Source organism: Dreissena polymorpha, chromosome 13 (assembly GCF_020536995.1).
Source record: "Dreissena polymorpha isolate Duluth1 chromosome 13, UMN_Dpol_1.0, whole genome shotgun sequence".
Lineage (NCBI taxonomy): Eukaryota > Metazoa > Mollusca > Bivalvia > Myida > Dreissenidae > Dreissena > Dreissena polymorpha.
The window spans coordinates 10,681,467-10,694,965 of NC_068367.1; the positions used below are offsets into that span (position 1 = coordinate 10,681,467).

The 13,499-nt window shown below is 34.5% G+C and overlaps 1 protein-coding gene across 1 annotated transcript in view; it reads left to right on the top strand.

Annotated features, from left to right (window-relative positions):
• Window positions 1–8,015, top strand: part of LOC127855938 (UPF0415 protein C7orf25 homolog) — a 35,538-nt gene extending 27,523 nt beyond the window's left edge. Inside the window, exons 4-5 of the mRNA XM_052391855.1 lie at window positions 6,460–6,540; window positions 7,905–8,015. Coding sequence (XP_052247815.1) covers window positions 6,460–6,540; window positions 7,905–8,015 — 192 coding nt within the window. The remainder of the gene's footprint in view (window positions 1–6,459; window positions 6,541–7,904) is intronic.
• Window positions 8,016–13,499: the final 5,484 nt, after the last annotated feature.

Below are 13,499 nucleotides of genomic sequence, written 5' to 3' on the forward strand. Positions count from 1 at the left end.
AGTGTAAATGCCGCTCACGTTTCAACCATAGCATTAAGAAAGTGATCGGCGTTTATTTCCTAAAAATATTCGCTTTTATATCTCGACTGTTGCGCAAAGAATTTTCTAAACGGAGGCTGCAATTTTGTGATCCCGCTTAGAAATTTCGTTGCGAGAAAAGTCGAGAACTAGAGCGAATGTTAAAAGACACTGTCACTGTTTTGCTGATATGGCTGGAAAGTTAGCGGCATATAAACTATTAATAAGTAATAAAGGGTAAAACTCGTCTTAAAATACCTGTCTTGGCATGAACTCCGTCATCTTGACTTCATTTAAATAATCACGTGAGTACCCTCTTTTGGTAAATATATTAGGTAGGAGTGCTGGAAACACTACGGTTCGAACATAATGAAACCAGACCACATCAACTTTAAAAATACAAACACATATCTCTACATTTTCAAAGAGCCTTATAATGGCATCCAATAAATATTTTATGAACGTCAACTGCCACTGTTTGATCATTTTATAGAGATAATTTGTTTGTAGCATAACAACGGATTTTAAGTGAAGCTGGCCATAATCGCAGTTTTTAATAAAGATTTCAGTCTGTCGCCATTTAAGGATAATAGACTCTAATTAGAAAAATATATGTGTGTGGAGAAATGTGAAAGGTTCAGGAACCCACTCTTTGTGACCTGAAGTCAATAAATTGTCGTCAACGCAGACTTGTTTCAACTTAAATCTTTCCACGTGACATTAAACATATTTTTTATATCATTGTATACCATGAATACATGTGCCAGATGTAGTAACTGATTGGGAAGCATGTACCGTCTTAAAGGTAATGATAGTTTTGAACAATAACACAAATACATTTGTTTCTCGAGTAATCATTGTTTCACGAACATAGAAACAAGATTATGAATGGCGGACACGCAATAGCATTATGTATTATTCAAATTATTCAAATTAACAATTTACCTGCCTAATCGATGTAACATAATTAATAATATCATGTTTCCATCTGTGTATGACTTGCTTCCCACGAGTCTCATACAGATTGCACTTTTGAAACAATACTGTCCTGGACCATTGGCCACAGCGTAGAAATATTCCCGTGAAATGAACATTACCAATTTACTATTTTGAAGGGTCAATGCCATTATATTGTCCGGTATATTGGTACAGTTGTAACGATGAGGAATGTTGACGTTGGTATATTTGCCGCAGATTTGAAATATTCACTTGACAGACACATAGCCAATTATCAATTTTGACATCGATGACATTTTCTTCTTTATAAATACGGTTGCAACAATGAGGAATGTGAGCTGTGTTTTATTTGCAGGTCTTTAATAGCCAACCACGGGATGTCAAATTGTCCAATAAGAATTGTTCTTGACTGCAATATAATGCTCTTATGTTCGAAACAATTATATACATAAACAACTTTGCAGTTAATGTGAACATTCATTTGCATCATGAAAAAATACATTAAAAACATCAATTCGCGTCTTGAACTACCCTCTAGTGCTTTTGTGCAGTTAGGCTATCGGTTAATTAAGACTTTATACATGAATATATAGGTCCTTCAATTTGAACAATAATGCATGTAGACTCAAAATTGTGAATCAGTTACAGATTTTAACGGAATACAACTGGTCGGTTGGTTAAATGTATCTTAAAATCCGCTCATTGATTTTTATGAAATGTACTAGTCGGTGTTAAAGATGACTTGAAGTATTGTGAACAGTATTCGAACTTTGAAGTAAATTATTTATTTTACAAGGTACCAAATAAAATAATCATGATAAGTATCGTATCTCTAATAGAGCTTCTTTGGAATGCGTTGTACGTTTGTTCTATCATAATACTACCAAAGTATTTTACGTCCTCCGAAATTAAAACTCGTAATTTTTCACAATAACTAAATTTTACCATGCAGACAAAATGTTTGTGCTTTTCAATTTCTTTTACAGGAAACTAGGAAACAAATTGTAAAATGTTACCTGAAATAAAATAATGAAAAATTATTTATTTTAAGAAAAAATAAAAATATCAGTTTACGTTCAGATGTTTTGATGTATAAACATGTTGATATATACATATTAATGGTTCCTTTCCTTCAGGCATCGTATGCGCGCCTTTAAGTTACAACCGCTACACGTGAAAAATTAATATATATTTTTAAGACACGACACGGTATCAGACATGTTCTAAATTTGCGTGAAATAAAGCAGACACAAGTGCGTCTTGCCTTAGTTTGAGCACAGTTGAAAGTCGAGACGAAAGTGCGTAGGTAACTGGTTGTTTAAAATAGCCTATAATAAATACATGTACAGTCATACACACACAATTCTAGCGCGATACATCAATTAAAACCCAAACTATTTAGTAACATACCAACTTAAGTATTATCTAATTTCAGTTGCTGTGATTACCTTCATCCAACTCTCTTCAAATGCAATACCAAGCTAGGTATACATATAAGCTACCAACATACAAAGTTTTAGAACAATATCAGCATCAAAACTAAACATATATAGTGAACACACTTTGTGATTTGTTTTTGAAAAAGTTACCTAGATCTTGAACCAACTTGTCCCGAACGGAATTACCCGACTTCCGAACGGAATATTCCGACTTTCGAACGAAATAACCCGACTTACCCAAAGTTAAAACCCACGCCTATGCATAGAAGAAACTAGCAAATCAATTTTCAGCACATACCTTCATAACAACTATATTTATTTATAGGAAACCAATTTTATATTTCCGTTACAGTGACAAAGATCTTGACCTTACTGGTCCCAAAAACAACCCTAAGCTAGTTCTGCATGTAACTGACCTACTCATAAGTTTGTGTCACAATACATCTATCCAACGTCACGTAATTGAGAGATACTCATTTTTTTAGTAAAAGCGACATTGACCTTTGCAAGAAAATCCAAAAATACAATCCCAATCTAAATCACCATGAAAGCTTGCAATATCATAGCCTTTCATCAAGGTTGGTCGATTTAAATAAAATGAATTCATCGGAAACCACATATTTGCTGTTTTGTCCGTTATACGAAACAGTCACCTTGACCTCGATCCGCCGTGTTCAAATCGCTATTTCAAACTTGGTCTTTGTCTAAGCGTAATATTTACAACGTTGCAGTGCAAAATATTTATTAAAATTAAGTTTATTAGCGGAAACTATGTTTTAATTTAACAAATCGTGGACGTGACCTTGATCGATCCGGCCAAAAAAACAAGGATTCAATAGTATTTGCGAGAGATGGTATTGATAACGTCCAGGACTTGTGTCTATGTTTCATTGTACTTAATATAGGTCGATAACGGGTTAAGTCATTGGAAACTCACTCTCTATCTTAATGCGAACATTTTTAACAAACATTGTTAAATTAGCAATTTCAACACTCATGCGGAATCTGGCGTTTACAACATACACTAAGATTTTTGTATTGCATAAAGTCGATGATGACGTGTCTTGAAAGCTGTTTTCATCTTATATTGTATTATACAAAAACAAGCTGCAACACGCTTTCCAAGTTTGCTGAAATATTGTCTTTGCATAGTCTTCTGTATTTACTGTGCAGAAATACTGAAATGCCTTTATCTAGATTAAGTAGTGTAATAGTCACGAAGCACTATTATTATTCATTGCTTAAATATGTTGATGTATTTAAGATGCACGTTGATTTATTAGTGAATTACTTTGAAGTGGAAAATACTTATTCTGTTTATGTTTCAAGCCAATTTTGTTAACATAATTCCTGTTAAGTTTATATGCCCCCGCAGGAGGGCATCTAGTGGGGGCACTGTCCGGCTGTCCGTCCGTCCGTCTGTCCGTCTGTCTCTCTGTCTGTCCATCTTTCCGTCACACTTTGAGTTTAGGTTTCGAAAAATGCTCATAACTCCTATTTCGCTTCAGATGTAACCGTCATATTTGGTAGGAATATGTATATGGACAAGGCCTTTCCATACGCACACAAATGTTAACCCCTGTGACCTTGACCTAGAACTTAGGGTCCGGGTTTAGGTTTCGAAATCTGCGTTTAGGTTTCGAAAAATGCTCATAACTCTTCTATCAAAGCGTTTTTCGGGGGCATATGTCATCGCATGGAGACAGCTCCTGTGTATTATTAAGAAGGTTTACCTGATTGTTTTATTACTTTTTTAATGGATCTTTTTATATTACATTATAAGATTGCTGAATGTAAGTATCACATTTAATTATAGTGTACTTTATTTTATTCCAGTTGTCAAGGCGACGGGGTGGTTATGACGTCACTCACTTACGCAGCAGCAACATCAACCACTACGCGGGTGTTCTGCATGCAGCTAAATCTCTACCGCAGGTAACACACCTTTTGGAAGCTTTCAGATGTCCTGAACGGTCGGAAGCCGTACACGTTGACGTAGTGAGTGCCCAAGGGCATCTATAGATAAAAGTCGTTGCAAGAAAAGCGCAAGCTCTGCATCTCATCTGGGCTACCTTTGTTGCCTCTCATTTACAGCTCTACTGTAGGTTTTTGTAATTTGTAGTGTTATTTTCGGATTTAATAAAATTTATAGATCACACTGATGCATGAAATTCCTGGTTGATTGATTTCATGAGACAAACCAGTTTATTATTTGTTTTATTTTATGATTTTCGGGTTTTATGTTGTATAGGACAAGGTCAATTTGGTGAGCGAGATATTGTTGACCAAGATTTAGTTTAAACCTATTTTTTTTAGCTGGATTGCATCGAAAGCCTAAGGCTTATATAAAACGCTCTCGATTCCGTTTCCTGGGCCTAGAACCAGTACTTGGTGTCTTTGGGGAGATATAAAGAACGCCTCCACGGTGGAGATCGAACCCGTGACCTCCCGGTCGCTAGGCGGACACCATATCCATTACACAACGGCGACCTATGACCAAGGTTTGGATTACATAGCGGCGTCGAAGGTACATCCGGTAGACTTAACGGACCCGATTATTGTGTTTGCCTTCTATGGCGGGGTTACATCTACACTGGCGGAAAAAATACGCGATCTTGGTATTGTAGTCATAGGACATAGCGTTTCTTTAGACGATGCAGTTGTAAAGAAAATAGCAAGTTTAAGTGTGTTGGGTGACGAAAGCGATGAAGCGGATATCGAGTGGGACCATTTTGTTCAAGGTGTCTTTCACGAGTCTGAAAGTTCAGTTTCAATGCCTCAATCTGATTACCAGTATGCGTTTGAAGCTAGGCTAGAAAGCGTGTATCTGAGTTATTCGGATGATAGTGAAGGCCTCGCAATCGGAACAGAAAACGCCGCCGAGATACTTGATAGTGTCGATGCACGGATAGCATTTAGCGATGGTAAAAAAGAACCAGTACTAAAAGGTGTATATAGAACGGGTTGTGTAGTAAATGAATCTCGATTTGAGAAGCGGCTGGCAACTAATTATCTTCGTCCTGTGGGTGACGACGAAGACAAACAGCTGGTGTCAGTTGGTGAGCAATCAATTGTACAAATGCGAAAAGATATATCTGATGATGGTAAATGCACTGCTGTTACTTCATGTACATCTTTCGGCTGCTATGATTCGGTCGTTCAAAGCAAGCTAAGTTTGACAACACCCCCTTTAACCTTAAGTGAGAGAACAGATTTCTTCGATCCTTGTGAAGAAAAGCAGCATGTCGACATGACTATATGTTCTCATCTCCAAAATACAAGCACAAACATTGAACATTCAACAACCAATCGAACATAACTTATGGACAACAGCCATGACATTAAATTAGGCACAACTGATTCTTATGTGGCCAAACACAAAAGGAATACAATTCTGATGAAATCGTCTCTCGGGATATAAATGCTTGCCAACGTATTAGAGAAAGAAATCCGAATTCTGAGCTCGGCTACAGTATGTCGCTAAGTGAATTAAGCAACGGAAGACAATTTTCATCGGAAACTAATATGGAAGTGGAGCCGCAATACGATTTAAAATGTAGACGTTATGAACGCCTTCGAGTAGAGACTTTGTTGCCAACGATAACCGTCGTCCCTGATGACCCATCATTTTAAACGACTTCAATGCATATTACTGGGAAGATTAGGGATAGGTCTAAGGTTGTTGTTTGTTTTATTGTTTGTGTTCAATAATTGTTTAATACAATGTTTTATGCTATTCAAATTACTCAATTGATTAATTGGGAACACCTGGCGTATGTTTCTTTTGAACGGAAATGCAATGCACATTTAAATACATGTTACGGTATACTTTATACATCATGGTATTTATTATATGTGTGAAAGAAAATGTGTTGACACCAATTGATGTTTACTTCAAAGCAATTTGCATGATAGTTACTTGCTTTTGTTAAGAAGCTACCTTTTAACAACATTTATACATTTTACTTTTAAATTATAACGTGTTTGCATATCTGATATAACTTTTTTTAATGGAATCTCGACCTTCCATCTCACGTGATTTCAGATCATATTCGGCACAGGTGATAGCCTTCGTGCAGTAACGGTAACTGCGAACTCAGGCTTCGTACGCGCCGCAAATCATCAGGTATACAGTTTGCAATCATAAGTATACTATTTCAATATATGTATGTTTGTTGGTTACTTATTTACTAAAATACGTATTTCTTATCCTAAGTTACTTTTTTTGTTTAATGTCCACGCCGAAATTCGTTTGTTTAATATTTTATTATTAATTGAAAGTCATGATTTTTAATAAAGGTGTGTGCTGCTAATATCAACCACTTGTACATTGAGGATGTTTGTTTTTGATAAGTGGCTCTTCGATTCGTTAGCGTGTTAATTGTCTTATCCGCGTAAATTGGCATAAATAAAACACGCCATTGATGTAGTGTCATAATAACATTACCTTCTCGAAAAGCAAATGGACAATTTTAGAAATGTATGCAAGAAACATAAATAAAGGTAGTCCTGTTACAACCAACTATTATATTAGACATCTGAGAATATTAAACCGTGTACGTAATACGGATTTAAAGGGATCTTTTTACGGTTTGGTAAATTGACAAAATTGAAAAAAGTTGTTTCACATTCGCAAATTTTCGTTTTAGTTATGATATTTGTGAGGAAATAGTATTACTGAAGATTTAGCATGCTCTAATATAGCCAATATATGCATCATTTAAAATCCTTAAAATTATAAAGCGTTGCAACGCGAAACGATTGAATAATTTGGATAGTTCTGTTGTTGTCGTTAAATGTTGTGAAACTACGAAGATTTCTCATATAATGCATAAAATACTTCAACCAATTATGCTTGGTAGAACAGCCGAGCGGGCTAATGCGTTTTACTCCAGGTTACTCCAGGACTCCGGGGGTCACTGGTTCGAGTACAGCTGCGGCTACTTTTTTCCTTTTTTTAATTTTATTCTTGATATTTTACTGGAGCTTTTAAAATCCAATGTTTACATTTATCAATATAAAGCATTTAATGACTTATTTCAAAACATGCCAAAAACTGTGAAAAGGCCCCTTTAAGTCGGGGTCATCGCATTGGAATGATTAATACAAATAATTGGGGTTAAAACCTGTTTAAAAGCTATTCTTACCTAAGTATGAGTACAGAAAACCTTCAACGACAATAAGAGAAACAGCGGTCGTTATATGACTTCTATTGTAATTGGTTTGATACCGGTAAAGGCATTGTTTCTTATTCCTTTATTTACGTAAGTGAACAGATTTCTCAAAACTAGGTGTTTTTTTTCAAGGCACGACTTTTAAAAACGTCTTTAAGATGACAAATATATGTGAACAAGTCTCTGTAAAATGACATGAATGATTGATTTCTTATTGCATTGAAACAATGATTCATAATTATAATAGAATATAAGAAAGTTAAAATTGAACCAAACCATCCAATAACACATACTATATAAATGTGTCATTTTTCAGGGAGTGATGTTGTCCGTGTTTCTTCATGCCTCACGGGCGCTCACGGAACGACGAGGAAAAAGCGCGGAGAGAATCGAAAAAATGACGCGAAAAAAGCAGGAGTCAATTTGATTGCATAACAGTATTCAATGTTATGTATGTGAAGTTATACAATGCATGTGACACTTGTATGTAAATTGATACTTAACAATTAAAATATATATGCAAAGTAAAGTAAAACAATGCATGTGACACTTGTATTAAACTTGATACTGAAAAAATAAAATATGTGCATCGATTTCACTGAATAGCAAAGCATTAAATTATGTAGTGGTTATTGACAGTTTTGCAAATTAAGGAATATTGGCACCAGAAAATTTACTTTAATAATTGCTCTTCATATGTTACCATATAAAGGCGCCAGATAATTTGATTCGTTATTATAAATAGACTGACTAAATAATTCGTTGTTTGTATAAATAAGTTTGTATGCATTTTAATTTAAAATGTGCGTACCATTTCAGTTTGTTCCTTTTTTGCATGTTAAGTGAACCTATGCGTCAATACGTTATTTTGTTTCAACTTATTTTTGTATCATTGATTTATGTTTTGTCACCGTGTAATCTGTTTAACGTAAGTGCTGGTAATCATAAAACAATTCATGAGTTGTGATTTACTTAGTCCTTGCACTTTCAATACCATTAAATAACAAGAACATTGAATATAACAACTAATATGTAATATAAACTACCTTACAAATGTTTATGAATGCATGCTTAATTAAATGCGTAAAATTTCGTAAAATGTACAGCTTATGACTATTGTATTTGGAAAAGCTTTGTTTTAATGTTTACAGTAACCATATTTTTGCATTGGAATGCAAGTTTTCATCTTGCAACGAAACCAAGTTTAATCTTATGATAAAGGTATTTATGCATAACTCATGCCTGCTTTATATTGTTATTGTTGTGTGTGTTTTTTGTATTCTATCTTTTATTATATAATGATAGATGACAATGAACTTGATTTTTATTCTATTTTTATTGAACTAAATGGGAAGCAACTTGTGCGATTGAGGTTCCAAAGGCATGTATGCTATGTTTTGTGTAAACGATGCCGCTTTAAACGGACAGTGTTATTAATTATGTTTAACGTTTATGATGCATCTACTTATTGCTTCTCAGCTTTATTATGTTAAAGTTCTTACTAAAGCTTATTAGAACCACTACTTCGGAACATAACTCCGATATAGTTTTCTAAAAACAATTGAATGCTGTTACAACAAAGAACAAAAAACAAGACCCTACTTGAACATGCAGTGTTTGTGTTTTACTGAATGTCTGTGTGCAATAATATATGAGCTAATAATTGAACCTCGGGATGAATGAAGCAAGTGAATTGGTGAAGACTTGTTCTAAATTTAACTTTATTTGTCTATGTAAAAAGACGATAAAGGATTACATAACGTTTTTCTAAAACTACATGGAGTAAATGCTATTTATGGTCTTTACATCCTTATCTGTCATATTCATGCAGTTTCTGCGCACGCCTTTTAAATAATTTGATTTCAAATGTATGAATAGAGGGCATGAATTTATATGAAGTTATTCAACACGTTCGACCGATTTATCTTTCAATGGTAAAGCTACATTTAGATTTCTATTATGATACCAATACTATTGGGACACGCTGGTGGAAATATGAACAGAAGCCTGATATTCCTAAGGTTTACAAGCTGTGTGGAATGCACAAATAGTGCAATTTAAATTTACTTCGAATTTTTAAATTGATCAGTCACCATGTTTAAGATTTTTTCCAAATACTTATACTCTCACACACGAATATTTTCAGGATGTGCTCCTATTGAGGCGCGCATAGAGTACAACAAGTTGAAATGACAACATGTGTTAATTAACATGATTAAAACTAAACCAGTAACCGTTTCTTATTTACTGCAATTGTTTCCAATCTCTTGTGCTGTCCATTAAAGCTGGTGAATACTTAAATTGCTCTTAAATAAAGTGCGAACTACAGATGCATGCAGACTAATTCGCTTTCGTAGCATTACAAGGGCATATCAGCTGCATGTTTGCATGTATGATAGCCATTTAGGTCGCCACATACCGACTCCTTGGTCTTTCACAGTCATCGCTGTGAACAAGTGTGTCTGTTAGATATTCAATAAAATAGCATGTATGTTTACACCGCCATCAAGCAGCATTGTCAATAACCACGCGATCTGTAAGTGTAGAGTTGTTACTTCCCGATGAATATAAGCTTCACTTCCGGAAGAAGTCTTATTCCATAATTCGATTCTCCGATTCAATGAATTAGGAGGATATTAAAATATGTCATTTGGTTTTAATGTTAGGTCGCCATATTTGGAAAAAACACAGCGTAAGGGATTAGGAAGATGAATACTTAATACTACAAGATTGCATTTTTACTATGATATTGCCCGTTTCTTTATTTTACAAGCGTTTATTGTAACGGTCTTTTAACATATATAATACGACTAGCGGCATGTTAAGTTTAGAGGATTATGGTTAATTGTGATAGTGTTATATTAATAAAATACTGATAGTGCGTTTACGATGCAGAGATTACCTAGATATTCTTAGAGTGATTGAAATCATATTTCAGTATGTCTGATTTCCATGGGAACATATACAAAGGCGTGATATGAATAAGGGGTTAAGCAATATTTTCTATATTTATTACACATTTCCAGGAACATTAAGTGTCCTGTTTTGTGTAATATTGTATTGAACACCTAAACACATATTGAGTAACATGATAGAAAATAGTATTTAAACGCCCAATTTCTCGAAAGACACGGTTCCATAAAAACATTTTTTAAATTGACGTCTACGATCTTGAAACAGACGAAAACACAAATCACATAGAACCCAATGAGCACATTTATTTACAAACTATATAAATATAAAGCGACTGGTTGTGGACAAATTGATGTTCTTATTTCAATCGTAAGAAAAACAACAATCTATGTTGTCCTGCTTTGAGATCAAATTTAGACAAGCTTGGCTTGGGTTATATGCTTTATACATCTGACATCACGTGCGACATTTGATAAATGGTAAAGCAAAGAATAAAAGTAAAAATTTGTTCAAAAGTAGACCGATACATCAGCTCTACATTCCAAAGAGGAATTCTATTTAAAATGTAAAAACCCTCGAAAATGAAAAATACATTGATTGTATATCTAAAGAACAGCAAAGAATCGACATATGCAAATTTCGATTAAGTTACCATTGTCTTGAAATAGAAGTTGGCATATATAGTAGGTTGTTCTTAATCTAAAAAAACATTGCATTTTTTGGTGTGGAAGCGTTCAAACTTAGAGGTGAGAATTTAAATATTCTAGCTGCTGTATAATTTTTATTCTAACACGGCACGTGACTTGTTTTCTATAGACAAAGAAGGAAATCAAGCGTGGGTTATTCTGCAATAACTTATGGGCGGAGCTTATACACTGAAAGCACGCGCTGTAGCTAAACAAAACATGCCGATACATTTTCCACCAGCGTAATAATCCGGTATTTTATGAATGAAAGTCACGTGAAAAAATACTACGCTATGAACAGAAATGCGTAAACTTGACCCAATTTCCCACGGTGTTCGTCTGCTGCTTCGATACTGAAATGGCTGAAGTTCGAATCGGAGTTGTTGTCTTGTAGATTCAACACTCTTGCGTTAATTTAAAGAGTACAATGAAAACATGTTAGTTTACGCAAGTTGTTGTTCTTAGTTAACCAAACGTGAGAAATGAAATGGGTTTTTTCCATCCAGTTTGGCCGTTATTGAGGGCGGAGATCTGATCGACAGAACAGCCGAAAGCTATTTTTATGGGCGGAGCTTCACATAAAATAGTATGCAAGAAAAATAAGATACATTCTATAAATCTTTAGTAAAAATCGTGTTAGAATCGAAATAATTCGTGTACGTTATAGTTTGTGGTCGAATAACCCACGGCCGGAAGTTTAGATGCGTGGTTTCAAATCACTCGTGCTTCGCACTCGTGATTTAATCCCTACGCATCTAAACTTCCGGCCGTGGGTTATTCGACAACAAACTATAACGTACACGAATTATTTCTTAAATGACGACTAAACCAGTTGCGGAATAGAATTACATGCTAACAAACAAAACTGTATTTAATAGTCACACATATTATATTATTGTCGTATTTGATAATCTTTATTTTGTATTATTGTACGATTTCCTGTCTTGGCGATATTTCCTGTGTATATATGTACTTTGCCAAAATCAGAATGTGGGAAGGCCAATACACTTTGAAACTTGAAATTGGAAGAAAATGATGTCATTATGTCGGTCAGTTACAACTAACCGCACTAAAACACAATTGATTATAAGCTCATTAAATTAGGAAATATTGCTCAAAAGTAAGAGAAAATCACGTATTCGTAAATAAATGAATTGTCTGTGACACAAAAGTCAGTCTGAATGTCAGCTATTACTATATTGTATAAGGCAATACAATCGTACAGATTACCGAACAAGGGTTTCGGATTAAATTTTCATGACTCTGGACCCCGCTCAGTAATTTTGTTAGGCTGAGTCATTGTGAGACATTGTCGAGTGGACAATTTGTTCTAATCAGTAAATATGTATGTACATTAAGATGTACCACCCGTATGCCCATTTGTAATGTATACCTTATTCAAAGTGAGATGACAATAAAACATGAGGTCATATGTCCTGTCATGCTGTAATAATATATTAAACATTAGATCTACATGACGTTCCACAAAAAGACTGATGAAGTGAGCGATGAGTCTATAATTGGTATTGATTTTGTTGTCTACACCTTAATTGTAATCAGGGCGTGACGACTTCGGATGCCATAATGCATGGTAAACATGAATGGTCATACATTCAAACTTTGTACTTGAGATGACATTTTTACTTTTATTAAGGTAAGAGTGGTGTTGAAGAATATTTTCAAAATAGATTAATTACTTGTCACATCAGTAATGATTAGAACTCTAGCTTAAAATGCAATACTAAGTGAATTTAATGTTGCGAACTTGTCGATTTCGCCACAGTTGAAATTGTAGTGGTTTGTAACCTCCATTCCATGTGGTTAATATTTTTTATTGTTTTAAGAAGATACATGTCTCATTGACTATTCATTTGTACATGTAATCGAAAATATAGAAACTAATATATATTTATGCCGAATATTAACTCTGTTCGACGACTTTAAACGTCTTAATTATCTGTTTAAATACCGCTGATTGTTAAACTATATTTTTGTTAGTTTCGGTGTCCCTCGGTTTTTACCTAAGAACGCTCTGTGTAAAGTGACGTCATAAAAAATAGTTTAGTTTACGGGGCTTTCGATTCCACGAGGGAAGCCGAGTCTCCGTGCTCGATGGTATGTTAAACTAATTTTGTACGTTGAAGGTATAGATTAGTGAATGAAATACACCTGTATGATATATCTTAGCTAGGTCTTATCGTACTCAAAATATTAATAAATACGTAAGTGATTATGGTGTTTGTTCTTTTATTTATAAATGCTTGCGTCCAGCCCCTAGTATCATTATAGAATAAATCAGTACTTTGCCGCTC